General features: G+C 48.1%; 1 protein-coding gene across 3 annotated transcripts in view; it reads left to right on the top strand.

The window, feature by feature from the left end:
- Nucleotides 1-27,061, top strand: part of DYNC2H1 (dynein cytoplasmic 2 heavy chain 1) — a 3,314,293-nt gene that overhangs the window by 1,182,329 nt on the left and 2,104,903 nt on the right. For all 3 annotated transcript variants that reach the window (XM_069639013.1, XM_069639012.1, XM_069639011.1), the window contains exons 33-34: nucleotides 6,966-7,148; nucleotides 7,389-7,571. In XM_069639013.1, coding sequence (XP_069495114.1) covers nucleotides 6,966-7,148; nucleotides 7,389-7,571 — 366 coding nt within the window. The remainder of the gene's footprint in view (nucleotides 1-6,965; nucleotides 7,149-7,388; nucleotides 7,572-27,061) is intronic.

Genomic DNA, 27,061 nt, shown 5'->3' with positions numbered 1-27,061 from the left:
AATCGGCAATTTCAACACGGGTGAGCCACCACAGTAGCATCCCGATGCAAATACTTGCCGTTCAAATGATATTGGAGGCAACACTGATAGAAAGGATCGGAGCGTGACAGAGTACAATGCCCAAGAGGGCAGGCCCTAAGAAGGGAAAAGGCGGTATTGATAAGTCTACGACAGCAGTTACTAAGACAGGCATGATGAATAACGCAAGCACCAAACAGGCCCCGCAGACTACACCTTCGACACTGGTGACCACTATGGATCCATGGCAGTCCCATCAATGCAGCAGGGATTCACTGCCCTGAATGACAGACTGGATAGTATCAACACAAATGTAACATCTATCAGAAATCTCAAAAAAGCTACTAACAGAATCACGGAAACGGAAACAAGGTCAAGCGCAGCGGAGGATGCACTTGAGTCCCTACGCAGCACAGTGACTGTGATGGCCAAGGACTTGGGCACTGTGAAACTAAAATGCTAGGATTTGGAGATGAGATCTCAACGTAATAACTTACGCATAGTGGGGGTTCCTGAGGAAGCACTCAGGGGCCCCATGGAAATTGCAGTGGAGGAAATGCTCAAAGAGCTGCTTGGAGATCCGGGCTGGTCCTCCATGTTTGTTGTGGAAAGGGCTCACAGATCTCTTGCACCATGCCCCAAACAAGGTGCATATCCCAGACCGATCATTGCGAGACTCATGAATTACAGAGACAGAGACCTATTGCTACGTACCGCAAGAGAAAAACAGGAGCTAAGATTGGGCTCAAACACAATCCGGATTTTCCCAGACTATGCACTGGCGGTCCAACAAGAAAGGCTAGTGTCAAGAAGATGCTTCGTGATCAGAAGGTACCATACCCAATGTTGTACCCAGCTAGACTCTGTCTGCAACACAACAACAAGACATACTTTTTCACCTTTCCGGAAGAAGCTGCTACCTTTGTGGAGGCAAACATCCCACCGCTGCCTAAACATACACCTAGTTCTAAGGACAACAGCAGGAGTGTATCGCCGGCACAGAGCCATGATTGAAGAAGCGAAGATACAAACGACGACCTAGAGGTGAATGGTTATGAGGCTACATTAATAACATGGATATTTTCCCGGGCAGATGCATAGCATAATGTCTCAGATTTATTATAAATAACGAGGGCAGATATGGAATAGCTTTTGGCCTCTGCTACCACAGTAGCAACCCCCCCCCCCCCCAATGCGGGTGCACATACTAATTGGACCTGGTGGGGAGGGAGTTGGGAAAGATATGGGGAATGACATAGTTGAAGTTCTGGGTACTATGCGGGTGCGGAGGGGGAGGGGATGTTGGGTTGGGGAATAAAGTTAAAAATGCACAGATATGTATCTATTGGATACATGAGAATATTGAGGGATACTGCTATGAAACAGTTGTGATCAAGAACACTTGAGTATGGCTGAGAGGACCCAAATGGCCTCACACTACTGAGCTGGAATGTGAGAGGTTTCGGGATGCCGGTAAAGAGGAGAAAGATCATGGTGTACATTAATAGGCAGGGCGCCCACATAGTATATCTTCAAGAGACTCACTTGATGGGACATCATGCCGAGAGATTGGCACCAGGCTGGGGGAAACAACGCTTTTACACATCCTACTCAAGTAGAGGAGTGCTGACGCTCATACATAAATCAGTACCATTTGTACACTATGCCATGGACAGCGACCCAGAAGGGCGATATGTATTGGTCCATGGGAAACTAGCCGATATGGAGGTACTACTCATGGATCTATATGGCCCTAACAAAGACGATCCTGAGTACTACCCCCGACTATTTCAGAAATGCACCCAATATCCAACTGCCCACATCATTTGCGTGGGTGATCTTAATACAATACTCGACACCCAACTAGACCGCACGTCCAATGTCCCTAGAACACTTACCAGTGCTGCACATATGATACATACCCACATAACAGATTTAGGCCTCTGCGATGTATGGTGATCACTGCACTGGTCGCAACATGCCTATACCTTTTACTCATCAGTACATGACATGCACTCGAGGATTGACGTTTGGCTGGTATCACAGAGGGCCCTGGGTTGGGGGACAGAGGCCAAGATACAACCTATAACACTGTCAGACCATTCACCCATCTTGATAACCATGCATATTCCTAAGGCCTCCCCTCAGAGACCCCCTGTGGAGGTTTAAAGCATTAGCGGACCACGTATTCAAGACCAGTATGACCCAACTCATCAATGAATATTTTGAGATTAACGATGGCATGGTGGGACGCCAGGCAATATTGTGGCAAGCCTTTAAAGTTTATATTAGAGGCATGGCCATGTCGACCTAACTTGGGGTCCTCAAAGATATTCGTAGAGAACTGGGCAGATGGGAAGGGGACATAGCTAAAGTACAAGAAAAATACGCTATAAACCCCACAACACAAACTAAACATTAAGACTCAATTGGAAGCCCTACAAATAAGGTGTGTATTGGACACTTTTACTAAAATTGGCAAATACTCCCAAAAAATAACAATAGAGAGTAAAAATACTCCCAACAAAAAACAGGAGAAAGACAAATAGAATCTTGCGCTCCTACTTTTACCCTCACAGCTTCATGGATATGCTTGGACCATTAATGCACGTAGTACCACAGGAAGAAACTACTATTTTAACTGCCTGATTGGAGGAAGTAAACATGTATCTTTTAATGTGCATGAATAACTAGGTGCAAATAAATAATTACAAAAACATTTCCATTTTTCAGTGAAACCATATTTTTACTTGCTTTTTAAATACTCTCATTGGGAATTGGGCTTACATTTTTACTCTCTAAAAAATCATTTTACTCCCAACTTTAAAAAATAGAGAGTGAAATACTCCCACTTCCAAGTCTTATCTGGAGCACTGATTGGAAGAATTTAGAGCAGCGGCCGACCGAGAGATACGCTATTTTGACAGACCTGCTGCCGCTAGGAGATATGGGGAACAGAAACGACAAGGCAAGCTCCTGGCAAAGCTGGTGAGAGGAGAACGAGGGAGCACTGTCATTCCGTGTATAATCAGACTGGATGGGGTTGTGGTGACAGATCAGACAGAAATTGAAAAGGTCTTTTATGATTTCTACTCTTGGTTGTACTCTCCCCAGAGTGCGGCTACTGAAAAAGACATAGGGCCTCATTACGAGTCCGGCGGTAACCGTGCCTGAAATTCCGGCAGGTTACCGCCAGACTCGTATTACCATTCCGCCTCTGTGATTCCTGGAATTACTGGGGCATTACGACCCCAGTGACCCGGGAATTCCGGAGGCAGAATTTGGTAAATCCCCATTCCCATTGAGTCCCATAGGACTCAATGGGGAAGTGGAAACACCATGGTGCTGGTGTTTCCACATCCGCCTTCAGGCGGGTGGTGTTAAACCAGCCAGGTCAGAACTGGCGGGAATGACACCTCCCGTCTGCAGTACTCGAGATCACCTGGTATGGAACCAACGGTGGCAGCGTGTTTACTGCCACCGTTATTTCCATACCGGGTGACTCATAATGAGGCCCATAGATAGTTACTTGGCGGGCATACCCACCACGCTCCTCTCTACTGAGACGAAGGAGGCACTGGAAACCCTGCTTACACAGACCGATATAGCGGAGGCTATCAAAACCCTTCCGAACGGAAAGACACCGGCCTCTGATGGCCTTGGTGCTGAATTTTACAAAGAAATTGCGGAAATATTGGTTCCCTGACTTCACGCTATCTGAACCGAAGCCCAGGAAACAGGCAAGCTCCCCGAAACAACTCGTGAAACGGTTATAACACTGTTAACCCGGAAAGAAGCTTGAAGACTGCAGTTCTTATAGACCGCTCTCACTAATAAACAAAGACAAGAACATTTTCGCGAAAACCCTTGCCATGCGTTTGATACCATTGATGCCACATATGGTACATGAGGACCAGGCTGGCTTCGTGATGGGCAGATCGACGGCAACAAACATTCATTGCTGCTATAATATACTCTCCTCAGTCCAAAAGAGTATGCAAGGGGTGGCACTAGCACTAGACATGCAAAAAGCATTTGACACCATCTACTGGCCATTCCTGTTTAGAGTCCTGAATAATAATGGGTTTGGGCCGCACTTATAAATTGGGTCAAAATATTGTATACACAGCCATACGCTAGAGTATGTGTCAACGGAACACTATCGGCCATACTAGAGCTAGCCGGAGGAACCCGTCATGGCTGCCCCCTTTCACCCCTCCAATTTGTGTTGGTCTTAGAACCATTGGCAGACCTACTAAGGGCTAAATACAGTAAGGTTGGGATCCCTCTAACACACAAACCGGAGATTATCACCCTTTATGCAGATGATATATTGCTGTGCCTGAGAGATCCGGAATGCAACTTGGAGAAAGTCCTAAATGCGGTCAAGAACTTCGGGGAGTATTCCGGCCTGAAACTAAATTCAACCAAATCCGAGAAATTCCTGCTAACAGATGCCATCCAAACACCCACTGGATTACATGGTCTGGTCTGGGCTCCCACTCGGGTGAAATACCTGGGAGTCGAAGTTGCGCGTATGTCACAACTGGTACGCGCCCTAAACTATAAGACACTCACGGAAGCACTCTGCGTCAAACTCGATAGATGGCGGTCCCTGACGATATCATTGATGGGTAGACTTGCATTGGTGAAAATGGTAATCTTGCCCAAGCTGTTTTATCTATTCAATACTGTCCCTGTATGACCGGGCAGATCATTCTTTTCTAGAATTCAGGGAGCATGCACAATGTTTGTGTGGAACGGTCTACCTAGGGTAAGCTGGCAGCAATTCACCAAACCCTACACAATGGGGGGGCTGGCTGCCCCTAACTTCGAACTATATTACCTGGCTGCACAGGCGCACTTTGCCACGCATTGGGTGGCAAACAACCCACTAGCGACTCGCATACTGCCTGGAACACATGCACTGAGCCCAACGCAACTCCTACACAAAAAGCGGCCGAGGCAAAAACCAGACAGGATAATTCCACTGACCCAACACTGGTAACATGCACGGCTTGGTCTAGGATGGCTTGGAGGCCTGGGTGTGAGGTTCTGTATAATCCGAACATGCCATTATGGGAGGCGACCTATATCCCCCCCACTCAAGATACGGCGATGGCTTCACACTGGGGAAGTAAAGGCATGACCCGTTTGGTGACCTATTCTTGGATAAACAATTAATTAGCTTGGAGGAGATTAAACTGATAGTGGAAGACAGCCCCCTGCAAAGACTGCACTATTTACGACTACGTGTGGGAAAGGTTCCCGTCCGAACCAGCAGTACACTTGGGCCTAGGATATTTATTCACAGCCGGGGTGACCAAGACAACTGTTACCACGCTATATAAGATTGTAATGACAGCCCGTGCACCCCAGCCTGAGGAAGCCAGAGGGAAATGGGAACAGGATTTAGCTCACAAATTCACAGATAAGCACTGGACACAGCTATGCGTCCTGATGAGAAACATATCATGTAACTCAAGATACAGGCTGATACATTATAAGATAATACATTGAACCCATTACAGCCCAGCCAAGCTTAACATTATGTATCCGACGACTGACGGGAAATGCCCCATATGCAGAAGCGACAACACTGACATACTACATATGTTGTGGGCATGTTCTCATCTAACAACATACTTAGCGGAGGTGTGTGCCACACTAGATGCCATGTCTGACCAACCCATTGAATGGAATCCTACTGTATGCTTGTTGGGAATAGTTAACAAAAGGAATCCCACATGGCGCAGGCTACTTAACCTGAGTTTACTTTTGGCCAAGCAGGTGATCTTGATGAGGTAAAAATGTAAAGTGTCACCCATGCGGAGTGACTGGGAAAAGGACATGATATGGGCGAGCGACTATTAAGTGTATATTGGTCTTCTAACGATCCGAAGTTGCCCTAGAGACATATGGGGCAGATACAGACAGTACCTCTCACATAAAAGTATAGAGGAAGAGAACTCTGAGACATTATAACTATTTATGTGAAGTGTTCCCGAATTGCTTGATGTTGATTAGTGACAATATATATGATGTACAATGTAAGGAAATTATTTTGTATCTTTGCAAGTTAAAATAAAGGTTTAAAAGAAAAAGTGCAAGTCTTGTTTAGAAAACTTTTCCAGCCATTGAATCATGACGTATTTACCCAATTTAGGGACTCATCACGAGTTGGGCTGTAGCCCTTAAATGCGGTGGTAACGGTATTACCACTACATTTAAGGGCTGGCCCCATCACGAGTTGGGCAATAAATCGGCTGTTTTACCTCCAACTTTTTTCTGGAGGTGAAAATCCCTGTTTTCGGCTGTATTACAGCCGGCTGTATTGGCCCGCAGCATTAGCACCGAAAATTCCCCATTGGATCCAATGGACCCAATCAGGAATGGGGATTTACCGTTAAGGCCCAACCCGTGATCCGGTGGTCCTACCACCGGACCGGTCGGTGCTGGGGCTATTACAGTCAGCGGTATTAAAGCCGGGAATACAGCCCAACTCGTGATGAGGCCCTAAGACTGTGGATGTCCATTCTGAGTAGGGTTCATCTCCCAAGCACAAACTATCTCTTTTCTGTTTTGTGGTGTTTTTGTCTATGCCTTCCCTCTCATTGTTCTTGCCCCATGACCCATTTGCGATGGAATTCTGCAAAGGAGACTAGTTACAGCTACTTGCACTGAATATAAGGCTGTCTAGGTGTGTCCGCGATTAACAGAGGGTCCTAGTTTATTTACTGAGTCTGTCTTGAAGTGCAGCATCCTTACACTCACAGAAAGCGCTACTGTGATCTTATGGAAATAAAGTTGTGCTGCTGGCAATCCTTGCCATGCATTCTGCTTCCACCGTCTGATTCTTTTTTTTTCTTTTTTTTATCTGGACACAAAACAAAATACATGACATAATGAAGTATTTATAAAGCCTGTTTTCTGCTTTGTGTCTGCAGGGAAATGCTCCCAAATTGGTTTACACTCCATTGACGGACAAATGCTACCTTACTCTCACTCAAGCAATGAAGATGGGTCTTGGTGGCAATCCCTATGGCCCCGCTGGAACAGGCAAGACGGAATCTGTGAAGGCCTTGGGTGGACTTCTTGGAAGACAAGTTTTGGTATTCAATTGTGATGAGGTAAATGACTACAGCCCGTGCCTGTGAATGGCAAAACAGTTTTCTCGTATATTTGTTGTGGAATAATTGTTTTACACAATTCTAATACTTCTCCATTATTGTTGTACATTTAGTAAAATCAGGTTTTTAGCAGTTCACTTTGCACAATTCAGTAAAATTCTAATGGCTAACAAATTGTAATTGATTTGCATTCCCCTTGCACAAAATTTAATCTGGTCCAATATTTTCTCCTGTTTTAAGGGAATTGATGTGAAATCGATGGGTCGAATTTTTGTTGGTTTGGTAAAGTGTGGAGCTTGGGGTTGCTTTGATGAGTTCAACAGACTGGAAGAAGCAGTGCTTTCTGCAGTATCCATGCAAATTCAAACCATTCAGGATGCCTTGAAAAACCATGATGTTGAATGTGAACTGCTCGGAAAAAGGGTAAAGCACAACAGTATTTCTTGCATTTGCAGATAAATGTTCTGTCATAAAAGCTCTAAATGAAGCAGTTTTGCATGAATTTAAGATTATTTTATGCTCTTTCTCTTTACTATTTGTTTTTATATTTGGAAAATATTTTTGTGGTGTCTGTAAATACTGCACTTTTTTCTTTTCAATGTTATATTTTAATGTACCCACAAAGGTACACAATGCACCTTTGGGGACTTTTCCAACCTAGCTGCTTGTGCCTTTAGTGTTTTATTGATAAAAGAGTACACAGTGTGTGTGTTGTTGGTTTGCTTGATAAATGTCAGATTACACCAATGCTGTTTATGAACTGGCTTTTCTGGACTGTATTCAAGCTGCTTGCATTGCATGCTCTATCGCGATTTCTGGTATATATATTTATAAATGGAACCAAACCTTCTTTCCTTCATCGTTGTCTGCTGACACATTTGTGTCAGCTTGACTGTAACACTCACCCTGAGCTTACACTGTACTCATTATTTAATGGATTGCCTTTCTCCTGCAGATTCCTCATCTGATAGATATCCTCATCCAGCTCTGCTGCTTTGCAAGAACTTCGACACAGGGCTTAGTGGACCTCGATTCAGCCGTTTATCGTCGATCCATCTTGCTTGGTACTTGATAATCGATTCCGGGCGTGACCTCAGTAGTTGTATATATATACCACGTCACTATGCCACAAACTGCAGTTTCTTTTTTCTGCACACTTGACAAGCTGCTTTAGGAACACGGTGATCGAGTCTTCGCCTCTACTTGACTTATTTTGGTCAGAATTTGAATGTTTCCTCACCCGCAAGATGTCTGTTGCCTGTGTTTCAGGTTTCAAGCAGTGTTCCGCCTGTCGCTCCAAAATGTCGGTTACCGACCCGCATGAGGTATGCCTCTGGTGTCTCGGCATGAGTCACGACACACAGGGTTGTGCGTCGTGCACGAAAATGCACCCGAAATCGGTGCGCGAGCAGGCTGCTAAACTCGCTTTAGGCCGACCGCCTTCAAAATCTCCATTCTCCTGCGCGGTCGACCGCCCGGACCTCGGAGGCAGAGACCGAGGAGCCTAACCCCAAAAAAGATGAGGAGAAGAGTCCCATTCTCTGAACCACTCTTCCTCGTCATCACACAAGAAAGAGGCGCCACCGTCGAGTCTCTGATTCTTTGGTGGAAGGAGGTATGCCTTCGGTTGAGCCGTCCACTCGTCAGGAGTGGGAAGATTTCAAGATCTCCATGCTTGAAATGTTTCAGAAATATGCTGCTGCAAGCATGTATTCCCAGCACCCACCCCCAAGCAGCAGGCCTCAGAGGCGACAGCAGCGCTCAGTTATACCGTCCACTTACAAGCCCCAGTGCCGATGCCATCAGCGTCAGGGAAGCCTTCGGGCTTGACGCCAAAGCAGGTGCAGAAACCTTTGATGTCAGGCCTTACTACACAAATCAATGTCTGAACGTCCCTCGACGCCATCCCGGTGCTGCAGCCTCGGTCGATGCCGACAGTCACCCTATCGGCGCTGACGTTCAGCAACGAATCCTTTACCCTGCTGTCCCGAACTGATTTTATTTAGCACAATGTCTTCGATTTTTGGCATGGATGACCAGGGAGGAGCCGATCCCATGTTCATGGGAACAGGAGGCGTTGACTATTTTGACAACCAATTTCAGCTTTTAGTACTGGCACAGAGGGACTTCACGATGCCAGCGGACTGGACACTTCACCTGACCTAGAATTACACATCGGGTGTCGTGTATATATACCACGTCACTACAGCCCACACCTCAGTTTCCCCCCTTTTTGCCCCAAGCTCGACCGCTGCATAGGAAAAGAGAGACAACAAACAGGGCTAACCAGCCCATAAGCGGTCAATACAACAATAAACTTACCCAGGGAAGAAAAAAGAAAAACCTTAAAGACACTACAATATGTAGCGTCAGCAACTAATTAGATTTTTTTTATTTTGCAGAGAAAAACATGCGGCATGAAAGACATATACCAATAATCTTAGGACCATCACCAGGTGTCAATCCACCAAAGAAGCAATGCAAACTAACCGCCAACTTTCTGTGCGGGGATGGATGGGTGGGGAGATGAGGAATCTGCTGGAGAAGATTACACAGAAAGAACATTACGGTAAGTAATTTTTTCTTCAAATGGATTGCCTTTCTCCTGCAGATTCCTCATCTGATACACTCCCCAAGCAGTGAGGCAAAGGAGGTGGGTAGAAAGTTAAACCAAGATCTAGACTGTAGTATCTAGTTTAAGTGTGAAGTGAGGACCATGGTGCCACACAACAAATATCCCTAACGTGGATCCCCCCTTTGTAAGGCAGTTGACGCAGAGACCCCTCTAGTCGAATGTGCCCTGATGCCAGAAGCCAGCTCCCTGCCTGCAGACTGGTAACACAAAATGATCCACTGGAATAGTGTTTGTTTTGTTACTGCCAGACCTTTACGGGCTAGAGAATGGGCCACGAAGAATTGGTCAGAATTTCATAATTCAGACGTCCTTGCAACATAGAAACTCTGGGCCCTTTTCGGATCTAGTGAATGGGAAACGCTCCTCTTCCTTAGAAGAATGCAGAGGTAGGTAGAAGACTGCCAGGTCTATGACCTGCGATAGAGGAAACTCGGACACCACCTTCGGTAGAAATCCAGGCTTTACTTTAAGTGAGACCTTTTCTAGAAAGAGCCACAGAAAGGGTATTTGCAGCAACGGGCCTGCAATTCACTAACGCGCCTACTGGATGTTATTGCAACCAAGAAAGGTGCCTTCAAAGAGAGGAGCCGCAAAGAACAGGTATGCATGGGCTCAATGGGTGTCACCATCAAGAAGGTTAATACCAGATTAAAATCCCAATCTGGGACAACAAAGGGAGTTGGTGGAAACTTATTTACAAGGCCCTTCAGGAATTAAGTCATCACCAGGATAGTAAAATAAGAACCTTGATCCGGGGACCTCTTGAACACAGAGATCTTTTAGATAGTCTGCGTGCAGCCAGCAACACCTCAAGTACCTCCTCAGAGAGGTTCCAATCATATCTCATACTCAAGAGCCACGCATGTAGGTTAAGGGATTTTGAGTTTCGGGTGAAGCACCCGACCTTCCAACTGGGTTAGGAGATCCGGACGCTGTGGCAACCGGAGAGGTGGGCAGATGGTCAGACCCAGAAGGTCCGAGTACCACATCCTCCTCGCCCAGTCCAAGGCGATCAAGATCATGGTTGCTGGAAACCTCTTGAGCCTCCTGAGAACCCAAGGAATGGCAGGAATCAGAGGGAACGCGTAGTGGAGAGGGAAGATCCAATCCACCAGAAATGTCGAATCCACCAGAAACGTGTCCCCTAGCGTGCCGTTGGCTGGGAATTCCCTCAAGCAAAACTGTCTGCATTTCCTGTTGGACTCCCTGGCAAACAGGTCCAGAAGACCTCCTCTTAGACTTCCTGGCACACTTCCCACTCATATGAGACCGTGCTCTGCCTGCTCCGAGCATCCGCCAAAATCTTAACTGTCCCCACCGGATGAACTGCTGAGACTGAGATCCGATTCTCCGATTGCCAGAACCACAGCTGCATCGTCTCTCTGCAGAGGGGGAGGCAGTGCAGACTAACTTGTTGTTCAGGTAGTGCATGGCCACCGTATTGTCCGTCAGAATCATGACATGCTGCCCCTTCAGACACGGAGCAAACACTCTTAGGGCTAACCTGATGGCTCGCAACTCCAGCCTGTTGATGTGCCACCTGGCTTCCATTGCTGACCAAAGGGTGTTCACCTGCATGTCCTCACAGTGAGCGCCCCAAGCCTTCAAAAACGCATCCCGGACCACTCAGGTCTGAGGCTGCGGAGGCCAGAAGGGTCCCCCCGCCATGAGAGTGCTGCTGTTGGCCCATCAACCAAGGTTGTCGACCACTGACCTGGATACCCTGAGGGAATCGGAAAGGGTTTCGAGGTACTGGGACCACTGGCCTCGTGGGAGCCATTGAAGAGATGTCATGTGCAGCCTGGCCCCTGGCACTAGAAAGATACAGGAAGCCGTGAGGCCTAAAAGTCAGAGGAAAGAAGCTTCTGTTAAAGCAGCATGGTTCCAGAACTGGTTCACCATCTGCGCAATGCTGTTGACTCTCTCCTCGGGGGAGAAAGGCCTTCCCTAGGAAAGTGTCTAGGACTGCTCTGATGAACTGGAGTCTCTGGACTGGCATCACATGGGACTACTTCAGGTTCAGGGAGAAGACCAGCCTGTGGAGTAGTGAGCAGGTGTCCTCCATGCGAGACCAAACACGCTCTGCCGACTGTTAGGGAGAATTCTCTGTTTAGGCTGAATTTCCCAACCTAGTGAGTCCCCCAGCAGCTTTGCTGGATTTTTGGGGTTTATTTTTTTCTCCTGCCAAGAGTGCGACTCTTTTACCCTCACTCTTGGACATGACTTGAGAGTGTTTCTGTGACTTGCTATGTGCTTATGGGCTATGGGGTAATTTTTCCCCATAGGCTATCATTGGTTTTTTAATGTGTGTTACACCGCACCCTCAGTGCAGTAACACAGGGGTGTCCTAGAGACCCCCAAACATAGACTCCACACCCTGGGACTGACTACTGTCTCCCTGGGTCTGTAAAGTCACCGTTGACTTTACTAGTCTTAACTCAGGAACTTAACCAGTACAAACCATCATACTGTGGAAGTACTGGTAGGGGCAATTAGATTGCCCCTGGGTCTGTTGTCGAGGGGGTACTGTCCCGCCCCCCCTCGCCGAGTTTCTGGCTGGTGGCAGTGGATACCACGGAAATATTCCACCGGAATATTTCCCAATAGGATTTCCCATTGATTTTAATGCACCACTTTTTGGTGCAATGTTAAAGATACCGCCGGTTTATTTATTTAATATAAATTCACCGGTTAGGATTTTTTGCCAGAACCCGCCGCCAAAATGGCGTCTAGGTTCACTTCAGTAACCCTGAATCCGAGTCGAGCCTTTGTTCCACTTTTGGCGGGCTTCTGCACAGAAGCCCTCCAAAGTGGTGCCATTCTGTCTGGGTACCACAGTGGGTGTGGGAGGGGGTTTAGGCACCCTGGACTGAGTTGCCTTGCCAACTCATGTCGCACTCTGGTGTGATTGGCCCAAGTGGTGAGCCGCCCCGCTCACCACTTAGCATGTTTGAGTGACAGCTAGGCTGTATGAATGGGGGTTTGCTGCATAAAAGCAGGGTGTTTGGGACTGGTTCTTCAGAAGTCGCCACAGGACCTAAGAAGCCGAAGAGGGAGAAGCCGAGCCGACCTGCCAAGACGACACCACCGGTGGAGCCCTGCGGAACCGTCTCACCACTTTTCCCAACGACAGAGGAGATCTCCAGCCGGGAGAGTCTTCTTCCCTTGACTGGTGGGGACAACCAGTTTCTGCCTTCTTTTCGCCTCCCTGAAGCATCTCGTGGCCGCCTTGCCTGTGCCAAGCACCCTGGCAACCGGGATACCACTTTTTACCTCAACCGCGAAAGAGGTGTAACATCCTTTTAACCGGAAAAATCCACGGCTGGTTTCTTCCCTGGTAGTGCAACGACCTTCAGCTTTCCTCCACGTCAAGATCTTCTCTTCCTCTGGACGACGCCGCAACTTGCACCCACTACCAGGAACAACTGCCACCGCTGGAGGATCCTTTCCATTTTAAAGGTACCGTGTTCCGCCCGGCTTCCCTTGCCACCGATTGTACGGGGTAGATTTAGCCCTCGGCTCTCGAACCTGGGTAAGCCTGGGACACCCTAACTAAACTTTTCTAAGCTTAGTAAAACCTTTCCTACTCACCTGTAAAGACTTGTGACATTGTGTGATCTTGGGCATCTTTTCGCCTGGCTTTCCCTAGAGTGGGCCTGGCAACCGAACTTCCTTGTTCCACAATTGACTGCCTTTCTAAACTCACTGTGAATCTCTGAAAAGTGTTTTACCTTGCTGTTTTCATTACTTCTGCCTTCCCCCCCCCCTTTTTAACTAACTTGTTGGAGTGCCATCTAACGTTAAGCGCTCACCTCTGTTTGGAAATAAGTGGTGTTAACTTAGACTTGTCCAACAAATAATTAGGGATGTACATATAAGTAATAGTGACTGTGTTTTGACTTACTTACCTTTTCTGTGCTAGTGTAATTTATGAGTGTCTCTTTTAAATAAATAAATATATACTTTTACACCTAGCTCTGGTCAGTGTTTGCGTGTACTACTGTGCCTCTGTACCTATTATGTATGCTCTATATACTGCCTAACTCTTCTTGAGGGAAGTCTGACTGCTCAGCCACAGCTACCAGGTAAATCTGGGTGGTACAGACTGCTACCAAGTGGGTTTACTGCCAAACACCTGTAGTCTTAAATCTTTTGCAGTGGTCCCAGAGGGAACTGCACAGGTTTCTGCCTAACACCGACTTCCACCGGATCAGCCAGTCGTCCAGGTACAAGAATACGTGGACACCGGATCTCCTGAGGTGAGCCGTGACTACTGCAATGAGCTTGGTGAAAACCCTTGGAGCGGGAAGCACCTTTAACTGATAGTGCTTGTTCCCTATGAGACGCCTCAGGAACTTCCTCTGCTTTCGATGTATCAGCACATGGAAATAAGTGTCCTGCAGATCTATAGACACCAGCCAGTCCTGCAATTCGAGAGCGTGGAGAATTTCTCTCAACGTCACCATCTTAAATTTGTTTTTCCTCAGGAACCTGTTCAAGGCCCTGAGGTCCAAAATGGGGCATAGACCTTCTCCCTTCTTGGACACTAGGAAATACCGGGAATACCAGCCCGATCCTCACTGCTCAGGTGGTACCTCTTCCGCAGCACCCTTCATCAACAGGGCTCTCAGCTCTTCCTCAAGCTCCTGTCGCGGTTGGCTTGGAGGTGGTGGGGGTCTGTCCGGAGGTTTCCTTAAGGAGGACAGACAATCGCCCCATCATACGAGCTCCAGGGCCCAGGCATCTGAGGTAATCTCCTGCCATTGGGGCCAGTGCTCTTCCAGCCGTCCACAAACCGGTAAGTTGTGGAAGGGGAAATCTGGCTTAGAGGGTGCAGCCGCTACCACAACTGTCACTGCTTGTTGGCCTTTGAAAGCACCCCTGCCCCCTCCGGGGTGCGAGAAACACGTCTGCCCTTGCCTGGCCTGTGGGAGCTGCGCCTTCTTGCCCTAAGGCAAATAACGCCTATAGCCTCTGCCCCTGGAGACGAAGCTGAAGGCAGGTTTGGCCAGCTGCACAGTTAGGCCCAGTGACTTTGCAGCGATCTTTGACTCCTTAATTTTCTCTAAGGAATCATCCGCCTTGTGGCCGAAAAGGAGTTTGCCCTCAAAGGGCATGTCCAACAGTTTGTTTTGGACATTAGTCGAAAAGCCTGAACAGCTAAATAGGCCTGCTTCCTCAATACAATCGCTGATGCCATTGAACGGCCCAAGCAGTCGGCCACGTACAGGCCAGTTTGCAGCAACTGTCTGGTCAACTCTTTCCCATCCTCCACCAGCTGTACAAAGCCGTCTCGCATTTGCCCCTCGGGGATATACTGCACAGCATTTTCTACTGCCTCAGGCGGTAGATTTGAAGTTGAAGATGCTGGTCTGGCGGAGACTGATGGCTAGTACGACAAGACCTTCCGGGGAAGGGTGAGAAGACAGAAATGACGGGTCTCCTCTTGCTGGCCTATACTTTGAACTGACCAGGGTCACATAGCAGGGATGCTGCCACAGAGAGGCAACAGGGTTGGCAATCTCTGAATTCAGAGGCATGTTCCATTCTGTAACCCAACCCTCGTCCAGTATGTCTGTTTGCTCATACCCTCGGACTGGCACTGCCAAAGCCTGCAGTCCCATGGTGTCGACCATGTCCACCAATGCTCTACACTTGATGTCGGTATAGGGTTGGCTTTGCTGGAATTCTAAGGAATACCGCTGGTGGTAATTGCGCCAGAAATTGGCATTTTCTGTGTGTTTTCCCCCAGCTCTGAGATGGAGGTAAACACGCCAGACTCGTGATAGAGCCAGCCCTTAAATGCGGCAGTAACACCATTACTGCCGCATTTAAGGGCTAACACCCAACTCGTGATTAGGCCCATAACCTGGTCCCTCCATCTCCTGCTACCACTTGTCTATCATAATTTTTCTGTACTATTCCTGAAAACATGTAGTAACTTCAGTTTAGCTGCCTAACTTTTCAAGCTATGAACCTTGTAAGGTGCTCCGAGACCCCCTGGTAGGGCCAACTCTGAACACAAATTAAAATAAAATAAGTGAGGACAGCTGCTACAGAATTCTTGATTAACAATACTGTTACGAGACAACTGCTCTTATTTAAATACAAGCAGCTAACTGACTTAAAGGGTATCAGTAATATTATCCCCATATATATGGTCGCCGTAAATAATATCGCCGGGAAAAGGTCGTGGTGATATTATATGGGTGACCATATATATGGGAACAGGGGGAAAGACAAAAAAAAAGTTTGAGGGTTGCGGGGGTGTCCCCCGCATGTTCCATGCAATAATGTCGCCAGAAAAAACGGGCATTTTTCGGCGATATTTTTGCATGGCGATATTTTTGTGGCGACATTATTACATGGAACCACTTAAAGTGGTTCCCCAAGAAGTCCTTTTTTTCTTCCTTTATTCTTTGCATTACGTTTTAAATCAAACCCTTCAGAAACAGGTCCATAAAATATCCCTCATATAAAAAAATATCCAATAATTTACCAGAGAAAAGGCTGTTAATAAATACCAACAAATTATTTCAAAAGACTAAAACCACACCGACAATGATCTCCTAAGGCTAAAAGTAATGGACCCTGCCTACCCAACATCAAATGCTTCCAAAACTCTTTTGTTTCTGCCATATGTTCCCAGTGCAAGCAGAGTGGAAGCAGTTGTTTTGTGGCATTTGTGAACTTTGAGTCTTCTATCCCGGTTTGCTGTGAGCTCATTTATACTGTGTGCACGAGCGAAGCAGACTGGTGTCATGATGCCTACCCCCCGGAGATCCAGATCAAGTCCAGCAGCCCCGGAAGCAGGCATCAAGTTATTCTAAGCAAGCCCAACAACTCCTGCTAGGGGCCATTTGGGTGCAGTGCTGGCGTCTATGGCGCCAGGCTCATAGATTAAGACTTACCTGTTGCAGACCATGCTGCAAACTCACCTGATGCAGACCATGCTGCAAGAACTCCAAGCCAAAAGAGGCTTGAAAGGGACTACTTTACCTTGGGACTATTTGCTACTTGGGTGGGGTCGGGGAGGAATACTTACCTGGGACTACTTTGGGGCTATTTAAACCACGCCCGAAGAGCAGCACACGCTTCGCGTTATTCTGCATCCAGCAGCGTAACGCTCACCATGCCTGCAGTCAGCATCCAGTCTTCTGCCACGCACGCCTCGAGTCTGGAGCTCCTAGAAAAAGGGAGAAAGAAGGAGACAAGGTTAGATCCTTTCCTGAATTACCGATCCACCGCGCCTTCGAGCTGGAAGAAAGAAGTTATTTTATGCGCGTTGCCTCGCCTGCTGCAGCGCCGCGCTGAACTCACCGGCCTTCGCAACATCTTCATTATCCACCGCATCCTTCTGCATGTTCCCGCCGCACTCCGGCACCCAAGGGGAACACAAGAACAGCAAGGTGAGCCAAGGGAATAAACAGAGGCAATATTAGTTACCCCCCATAGACTTACCTGATTTTACCACCGGGGGTACTATTCCTCTTCACGGGTCGGCGCAGCCTCCACCGCATCCTCACCGTACCCCGGCCCCTAAGGGGAACAAAAGGACAGCAAGGTGAAACAAAGGGACAAACAAGGGGAAACCTCCTCGCCACAATAGACTTACCTAATTTTACCGCCAGAGGCATTATATACCGAGACTTCATACTTTCTCTCAGCGCCTGAATAAGGGAGAAAGCAACAGGTTACATACTGACATTATTTTATCGAACTGTGTTGGATAATACAAATTCTTACCTGAATATTACCGGTTGCCACGAGGAACTCTCCGCTAGGGTCAAGCTGCAACCTGTAAGGAATCGGACAAGAGTGAAAGTCAGACATTGGAACTCTTACGAATTACATACTTACGGCGTCTTGCCGGAAATCTCATGTTCTGGAACTCACCAATTCCTTCGAACCAGTGTAGCAACTGGTTAACTACGCGCCCCTGCGCTCAATGCAGGATGGAGAGCTCATCTTTCCAAACCATCAGGTGAGATTATAAGGAGGGAACATCAAAGGTGATCAGTGGGGAGAACAGCGGGGGTGGGGGGTTTACGCTCAACTCCACGGGTGGTTAATTCCCTTTCTCCATTTGCAGAAGAATATTCCTACGGGCCAAGCAAACGAAGCTAGGTGGGCCAGTCCAGTCCGTCATCTCGGCACTACGCGTCACATTGGTGGAGACCGCAGCTGTCCAGTTCAGATCGACGCCCCTGTGGGAGCCAGGTGAGCTTAACAAGTGGAAGCAGTTGTTTGCCGTTAGTTGCGGTGACAACCGCGACTGCAGAAGAGTTTTTGCTGCACCTGGCCTGGTATGGGGGGGGCCAAAATCCATTGGGAGTATGCAGCGGTCTTCATTGGCAGAACCAAGCAATTTGGGCTTGCAGAACTCTGAACTGACCTCGCCGCTGGTGGAATCAGAGGTTAGTTCTCTGACCAACTTTAACAATTTGATGTTTGATAAAGTCTTAAAAACTGGCGTGTGGTCCATTTTAATTCGAGCAGATCTACTATTGGCCATAAACATTCAGCTTCATTGGAGGTAGATGTGTTGGTAACTGCTTCAACTGCTTCATATATAGAAAAGTATGGAGCTTTAAAACCTTCCTCTCCTTTACCGGCCACCCCCCTTGTTCGACGGGGGACGTTGGATGACTCACAAGTCCAAGAGGCACTTGAAAATTCAGTTAAATAGGGGCAGGGGAGTCCTGAGAGTTCCATTGCAGGAGGCTTGCAGAAGGCAGTAGCACAGCAGTGTGAAGGAACCTCTGTTGTAAATGTCGAGCCAAATAACTCTGCAGAGCAGCCCTTGTCCCCCCTCATAGGGAAGAAATAGACACGGATTACACCATTGGTACGACTTATTCCCTAGAGGCCATTGAGGTGTTCTGGGCAGAAACCTGTACAGTCAATTTGACTGATACAGCAAAGGAACGTACCAGTTTAAAGAATGATTTGAGGGAGGGAGGGAGGTCTTGGTTTACCAGACTTCAGCACAGAGTCATTACATGTTATAAATCAGGGGGTGGCAGAGCAACACTACTAAAGGCACTTCACCTAAAAGAACAACGTATTGGAAACCTGTTGTTTTGGGTATTAAAGGGGGAAAAGGAATTCAATGATTCCATTATAGAAGCCCTTTACCATCTAGTGAGAGTGGCTCCCCTCTGATATCACCTGGAAAGGAAGTGGGAAGGAAGGAAGTGGGATCAGGGGAATTGGAGGATGCTACTCTTTTGGAAAGTTGGAACCTGTTGGAACAACGATGGGGGAAAGAAGTAATAAACAAAAATGTAATTTCCCCCAGAAAGATTGTAAATTGGAAACTACGTTTAGTAGCACCCCATAGGATGAACAGGAAGAATGGACAATGTGGAAGTAATCAACCACCAGACTGTCCCTGATACTCCGATTCCCATATTTAGGATGGATCATTCAGGAAAATCCCAGCAGAGGATGACTCTCCCTTTAGCAAGCCCTGAGGGTACTTCAATAACAAAAGAAGTTGCATCCTTCCCAGGATGGGCACTAAAGGAGGTTGACAACAGTAGACCATCCCAGTTGATGCAGGGGTGTATGAAGCAGAGAAAGTGGAGAAGGATAGAGTCAGCCAGTGAATGTCATCATTCCCCCCCTAGGGGTTTGTCAACTCCTCAACCCACGATTCCCAATGCCCAGGACGGCGGGAAGAATCAGGCAAGACAAGAAATAACAAAGGACTGTGGGTCAGATATTAACACAAGTACTGTTGCAGCATTGTCTATAACCATGGCCCCCTTCTTAAAGCTATGAGGCAATACACGATCAATTAAAGGATCAATCCACCTTGTCCGCTATGTTGCATTAAAAAAAATGTTTTATTGAAGGATTTGTCACTGCTGTTCAAGATAAACTGGAAAAAAAATAGGGAAGAAATCACAAGTATATTACGCAGCATCCGCGATCCAATTATCGAAGGAAAAAAAACTGAGAAGGCAATCGAGAGTAAGATGTGATTCAATTGCCGAGGGACCTGAGGGACCTACTCTTCAAAGGGGAACCTTGGGAAATGCAAAACCTAGTGTTTCAAACTCATAGCGACAGATTCATCTGGCCTTAGAGACCGACATGAGGAAGACAGTACCTGAGGGCCTGCCTCTTCAATGAGATAACCTGGTAAATATAAAACTTAGTGGTCCAAACTCTCAGCAACCGATCCATTGGGTTTCAGAATCAGAAATGAGGGAGATGTTACCCAAAGCATCCCATAAAGTCATTCAAACGGAGAAGACGCTTACCGTCCCAAAGACGGTCGAACTTAACCCAAGTTGATTCAGGGGAATGTGATAGAGTTGGAAGTGCAAGAAGATTAGAAAGAAGTCAGAAACCCACGCCGGAGCCAAACGAAGGAGTTAGTATTACTTTGGACCCAGTAGTGAGAAACAACAACAAGAATACCTGATGTTCGCAAGATTAAATCCGAAAAGAAAAAAACGGGTAAATCAACCTCAAGAAAAGGCTCTAAACAAAGGAGACCAAAACATCCCAAAAGTAAGAACCAATGACTCACGAAAATGTTTAAAAAACTTGAGAACCCCTCCATAAGAAACTAGAGGGACAAAATCAGGAAAATCAAAGGATGTCCAGAAAAGTGAGAATGTAGAAAGTAAGCATACTTCGACGAAGAAATTGGGTGAGGATGTCACATTGGAGGAGGGCTCGCTTGAACTTCTTATGGTGCTTTTAACCTATTCATGTGAGGAAGAAATGGATAGTGCCCAGGTAGCTCATAGCCCAGCAGTGCATGAAAAGCAGGTAGATGCTTCCAGATCTTTTGAAAACAACGAGAGTGATTCCCTGGGGGAAATTACAGAGAATTCTCTGAGTTTAAAACTCTGGAACAAAAACTGGCATTTATACCTGAGAAAGAGCCGATAAGTCCTCCTCCAACAAATCTGAAGTCTGCAGCTTTATAGTTTACTAATGTGACGGTGACATCAAGTAGGACACATAGTTCTCGAGAGAACCCACATACCCCAAAAAAAGAATACTATAGATTCTGAACAGACGTAATGTTCGAAGATTGTTGAACCATATTCCTAGGCTGTGAAAAATTGTGTACACGGATATTGCAAGGATTTCATTCTTAAGCGAAGAACGACTGGATAAAGTTACAGTACATTTCAAATCTAATTGGATCAAACAAATCATCCTAGAAGAAACCTCTCACTTGTCTCCATTGGGGTTTCACCTGATGAAAGCTCTCTAATGAGGTGATACCTTGGGATGATTATGACATCATTTGCCTGCAGGAGACTTCACCTCTTTCCTGAATCCAGCTGTGAAGGGAATTGGGGTAGACCTGCATTGGGGCTCCTACCACTATCAAGAAATGGGAGCTCCTTTGAAATAACTAAGACATGGAATCCAAATCCTTATATTCAAGTGACACAAATTAAGACTAATGAAGTTAGGTCGAATTCCCCAAAATTGTTGATTTTGTGTAATGTTTACTGGAATTACCGACTCCACGTTCATGAAGGGGATTATAGACTTGATTGACAAACTCTTAGACAGCTTGGAAAACCCCATCATTATCATCTGTGGCGATTTTAACATAACTGTCTTGAAGAAACATTTGAACTCTTGCTAGGAGGAAAACAAGCCCTTATCAGTATCAGAAAAGAAAGCATAATATGAGAAGAGGTGAATCTTCGAGGGTTATACTTGTTAAATGGTCACACTAGGGGGTATATCTCTGCGTGTCCAACATGGAATCATGACGGCCTGAATAAGGTCCTGGATTATTTTTATGTATCGTGAAACCTTCTGTCATGTGTGTCTACGCTTGAGGTTGTTATCAACAAAACGTAGTGACCATAATATAGTAAAGATCACATGCACCTCAAGTAGTAAACCTCCTGATGAAATCTACCCTTTACCTATCCAAATCTCTCGAGATTAATTTAGGAATGCTACAAAAATAACACTTTTGATTGAACAGCGTAAGGACTTGATAACCTAAAGATTGCAAAAAAATGGATTATCCAAAACTCCTGATGGCATTTGTGGAAACGCGAAGAGCTGGAGCAAAACCACATTTGGCACACATGCATTGTTATGCTCCTGAACTAGTGGTTGAAAGGAAACAGTTAAGATCACAATTAAAAAAGTTAACAATGAACGATCATTTAACCTGTGCTGCATTGATCAAATTTCATAAACAGCAATATAAGAACTGGTTGAAGGTACGTAAATACAAAATGATGCAGGTAGACACATTGCAAATGTTGCAGAAGATCGTGACTATAAAAATGGGAGATATTGGAAACAAATAAATTCATTAAATACCCCAAGGGAGGCGCTACAATCTAATGCAGTGGCAGAAAGCGCATGGATAGACCACTTTACAAAACTGTTTAATACAGGAAACGCGGGGAGGAGCAAGAAGGAGAAGGATTTAGGGATTGAATGGACTTTCTCGAACAAGGAAGAGGATATCCTGCTCGTAAATAGTGAGTAGTTCCAGGGCACCTGGTCCAGACTTCTTGACTGATGCAACTTTAAAGGAAGAGCCGGAAATATGGTGAAGCTTTTTGGAGTTACTTTTCAATCAAATAAAGACGGTCAGGTGAGTACTGATGTCCTGGAAGACCTCTGTAGTGGTGCCGATATTCAAGAAAGGGAATAGGTCGGACCCTGGAAATTACCGGGCAATCGCCCTAATTGATGTAGTTGGGAAGATGTTCACCAAGTTGATCTTAAGTGGACTGGAGGCTTGGATGGGAGAAGCAGGACGTTTTTCGGTTTTTGGCAGTCAGGGTTTGTAAAGGAGATTGGAACCTCATTTAGGGGGTAATTCATAGAATTTAGCGCACAAGTGGCGCACGCGGCTGGCGCACAGTGTGCGCGTGCAAATCTCTGCGCCAGCCGCGTGCGCTAAAATCCATTTCCGCGCACAGCGTATTCATGGATTTTAGCTACCAAAACCAGCCGTGGCGCACAGTGGCGCAGCGACCCTGCAGCAGCGCCAGTTACGCCCCCAAGAACGCCCCTCGCGCAGGGAAAATCCATCAAAATCCCCAATTCAGCGCAAAGGGCTGCGCTAACCCTGTACCAGCACGGCAAGCGGGGTACGTGTATTACTGGGGTTCGCGTGAAGTTTTACACGCAATTTCAGCAGGGTACGTGTATTTCGGGGGTGCGCGGGACGTTTCACACGCGATAGGCCCTGTGCGAGTGGGGTACGTGTATTTCTGGGGTGCGCGGGAAGTTTCACACACGATTGGCCTGGGTACATGTATTGCAGGGGTGCGCGGGAAGTTTTACACGCGATTGGCCTGGGTCCACCCAGGTGTCCCCTCTACCCCCTCCACGGCCCCTGCAGGCAGCCCACACCACAGGGGACTACCCTGCACCCCATGTCATGTCCCCCAGCACCCCCACCCCCCCACCAGTGAGGGGCACCTGCCAGCAGGCCCCCACTCATGTCCCCCTGCACCCCCACCCCCCCCAGCATTGACAGGCACCTGCCAGCAGACCCCGACACATGTCCCCCCTGCACCCCTACCCCCCCCCCATCATTGACAGGCACCTGCCAGCAGCCCCCCGACACATGTCCCCCAGCCAACACGTCATCACAATCTAGATCCCTGGCTCTTATGGCCACCCAAATCCCACCCCACGCCACCCCAGTCCAAACACCCAACCAAGCTTTACATCCACTCCAAATTGAAATCCCCATTACATGATAGATCATAAATAAGCAGTAGGCGCATGAGTACAAGTCTGTCAGACCCACACAATGGCAACACATGACTGAGAAAACCCACATTGTGACATGCATGAAACCAATGAGAGAAGACCACACATTGAAGTAAGAAACGTAAATGTATTCAAGTCAAAATGAAGGGAATGAAATCAAAACACACAACAATGCCAATAATAATCAAAATGCAGCATGTCCCAAAAAATGATAAATAAATAAAATGAGACTCCAAATTAATCCAAATGAAAATTTGTCCAAAGTCACCGTCCAACAAAGCAAATCCAAAGTGAAAGAAAAGCGTAATATCCATTGCTCCATGGTGAAGAAAAAAAAAGATGAAGGAGAAAAATCCACTGTAAAACTATGTACAAATAGCAAATCCAGGGTCCATGAGCCCAACGACATAAATGAAACCTACAATGAAACCTACCTAATTACTAACTCTATACAAAAATGTGGGGCATAGTCCATGCGCCCCAAATGAAAGAAAAAAGAAATGAAACTTAACACTAATGAACTATATACAATGGCGGCGGGCAAGTCCAACGGCTCACTTGTTGATGTCATGGGCCAGGGCATCATCGAACTCCTGTTCAATGTCTTGGAGGCGGGCCTGTTCTCTGGCCCCGAGGTCCTGCAGGGATAACGCCATGTCCACCTCCAACTCCCTGCGAATTCCCTCGAGGCACTCAGCCCGCCTCAGCGCCCTGCGCATGGAGTTCTCCGCCCTGACCATTGTGAGCCGTGCCTCCTCCGCCCGCCGCCGCTCCGCACCTATCTGCTGGCCCAACCGCTGCCACATGGAAAACACTCCCATTCCAGGGTCCTCCTGCCCTCCGGCCGATGCCTGCCCCTCTGATGTAGATGGCCCCAAGCCATGATGCCTCCCACGTTGAGCCTGCCGCTGCCTCCGACGCAACTGCCTCTGCCAGCATGACGGCATCCAGGCTGATGGAATCCACCGATGCCGTTGTGCACGTGCCCTGCCCGATGATGCCGGTACATCCTCCATCTGCTGGGGTCCAGTTGCTGTGGTGTCCACCCATGCCGGACCTCCGACTCCCGACTTTGGCAGGGATGGGATCCCCACCGAGCTGGCTGCGTTGGTCAGGGCAGGTCCACAGTGGGCCCTGGTGGCATCTGGGCCGGAAGACGGCATGGAGAACGACTGGCGCATCGTCTCCACAGAGGAGGAGAGAGCCGCCAGAGTGGCCGACACATGTACAAAACCCCCGACCATGGACACTCCCAACTGGGCCACGTTGGCACGCTGCTCTTCGTGATGACGTGCATGCTCCCCCCGGGAAGCACGCACGTCATCACGAATGACACGCGTGCGCAACGCGACACCAATCAGGACCTTCTCCATACGGCCAGGGGTCCCCTCGTCCGCAGGTAGAGGAGTGTCAGATGACATGGACATCCCCCCTACCTGCGGACGGGCCTGGGATGGGGCATCCCTGCTGGTGCATGGTGGTGCAGTCACAGTGTCAGGGACAGTGACATGCACAGGCCCCTCCACGGCGACCTGTGCTGCCTCCTGCCCCTGCCCCCGGACTGCATCACTTGCACCAGTGGTACCACCCCCAGCAGGACCCATGTGCGGCTCAGTAGCGGCCCCCTCCTCCTCTGTGGAAACCACCTACCTGGATGGCTCCACGCCATCTTCCGCCGTTGCAAGCCCCTGTGGGGGCTCATCCACCCCTTCCGCTGCAGCCGTAGTGGCAGACGCAGCACCAGTCCCCTCGGTCCCGGACGATGGTAAATTCTGGAAGGGTGACTGGGCCTTGCGTCGCCGGCCGGTGGGGGCATCCCCGCCGCTTTGCTTCACAGCGCCGTCTCCGCCCTCTTCATCACTTGCCGCTGTGTAGAGGGAGACATAGAACACAAGCATCAGGGTACTGTACAATGGTCCCCTAGACAGGAAGCAATAGCAGATGAGTGGCACTGTCAAACATCACTTCCATCATGTCCCTCCACAACACATGGGTCAGTGCAGGTAAAACACATGCAGTAACAGGCATGGCGCATGCAATGAACATTAGCATACATGTCCAAGGGACTCTTGAAACATACAATGCTGGCTTGAAACTCGCATGCATCATGGGTCATGCCTATCACATGCACACACTTCACCGTAGTTTCATCCATCTGGCCTTGTACACCCCAGACACAGTGGATACAAGGATGAGTAGGCTGCATCAGTGATTCTGAACATTGTCACAGACGTGTCATGCATCCATGGCATTTACAAGTCACAGACACGCAAGTCAGACACACAGACATGGACACCATACATGTACATGACCGCAGCACCCATCTCTCACACCCCATCCATGTCCAATAACAGAGACAGACATGCATTAAGGTGCGCATTCCGCATGCTGGCATTGTAACACATGCCCCTACCATGTGGTTCACACATTACTGGTTTCACATGCATGACCATGATGTCCCTGCACACACACACATACGTACATGGCCTATGTCAGACATACAGGCAAGTATCAGACAACCAGCACCCTGCAACATGCCCTGTCTCACACAGCAATGCTTGGCCACTTACCGCTCAACTCCAGACGGATCTGCCTCTGAAGGATCTGGGCGTGGAGCACTGGGGCTACGTGTTCCAGGACCCTCATCTGGATGGTACTCATGCTGCCCCGGCCCCCCTCCACGAGGCGCCGGCCCTTTACAAGGGTCCTGGACATCAAGTCCTCCCAGCACTTCTTAACTTGCTTGATGTTGCAGGTTGCCACCCCCTCCGCGTTGATGGCAACCACAAAGTCGTCCCAGATCCTATCCCGTCCTTCCTTGTTGGCGCGTGATGTTCAGAAGAGGGCATCATAATGCCCCAGGACATGCTCCACCAGGACACCAACTTCCTTCTGACTGAAGCTGGTGGCCCTCTGCCCCTCTGGCTGGGAGTCGCCAGTGGTCTCAGATGGTGTTTGCCCCGACATGGCGACCCCCGAGGCAGGCGTGGGTGGGTGGGCAACTGGGTCCTGGGGCTGGGCTGTGGAGCGATGGTATCCCAGTCAGGAGTCTTCTGTTCCAGCAGGGGTGGACACAGCAACTGGACCCCTGCAGATGGATGATGTGCAGGCACCAAAAAGCAGGGCACGTGGGCAGCAGGCAGTCAGGCAGCAGCAGATGGCAGGTGGGAGCGTGCTTGGGGCTCTGGGGGGCAGGAGCGTGGTCTTCCGTGTGTTTTCGCGTGGCCAGCTTGATACGGAGTGATTTGGCACGTGAAAAAATTGCACGTCAGCGTGTAATTCGAGGAAAGGCCCTTAGCGCGTAAGCGCGTCTGTGACGTATCGCGCACGGGCGTTGCCCTTTCGCGTGTAAAACTTCCCGCGAACCCCCGAAATACACGTACGCTGCTGAAATCGCGTGTGAAACTTCCCACGCACCGCCGAAATACACGTACCCTGCTGAAATCGCGTGTGAAACTTCCCATGCACCCCCGAAATACACGTACCCTGCTGAAATCGCGTGTGAAACTTCCTGCGCACCCCTGAAATACACGTACCCTGC

Source organism: Ambystoma mexicanum, chromosome 7q, assembly GCF_040938575.1.
Source record: "Ambystoma mexicanum isolate Mex_15411 chromosome 7q, UKY_AmexF1_1, whole genome shotgun sequence".
In the NCBI taxonomy this organism is placed as follows: Eukaryota; Metazoa; Chordata; class Amphibia; order Caudata; family Ambystomatidae; genus Ambystoma; species Ambystoma mexicanum.
This window is presented reverse-complemented; position numbering and strand designations above follow the sequence as displayed.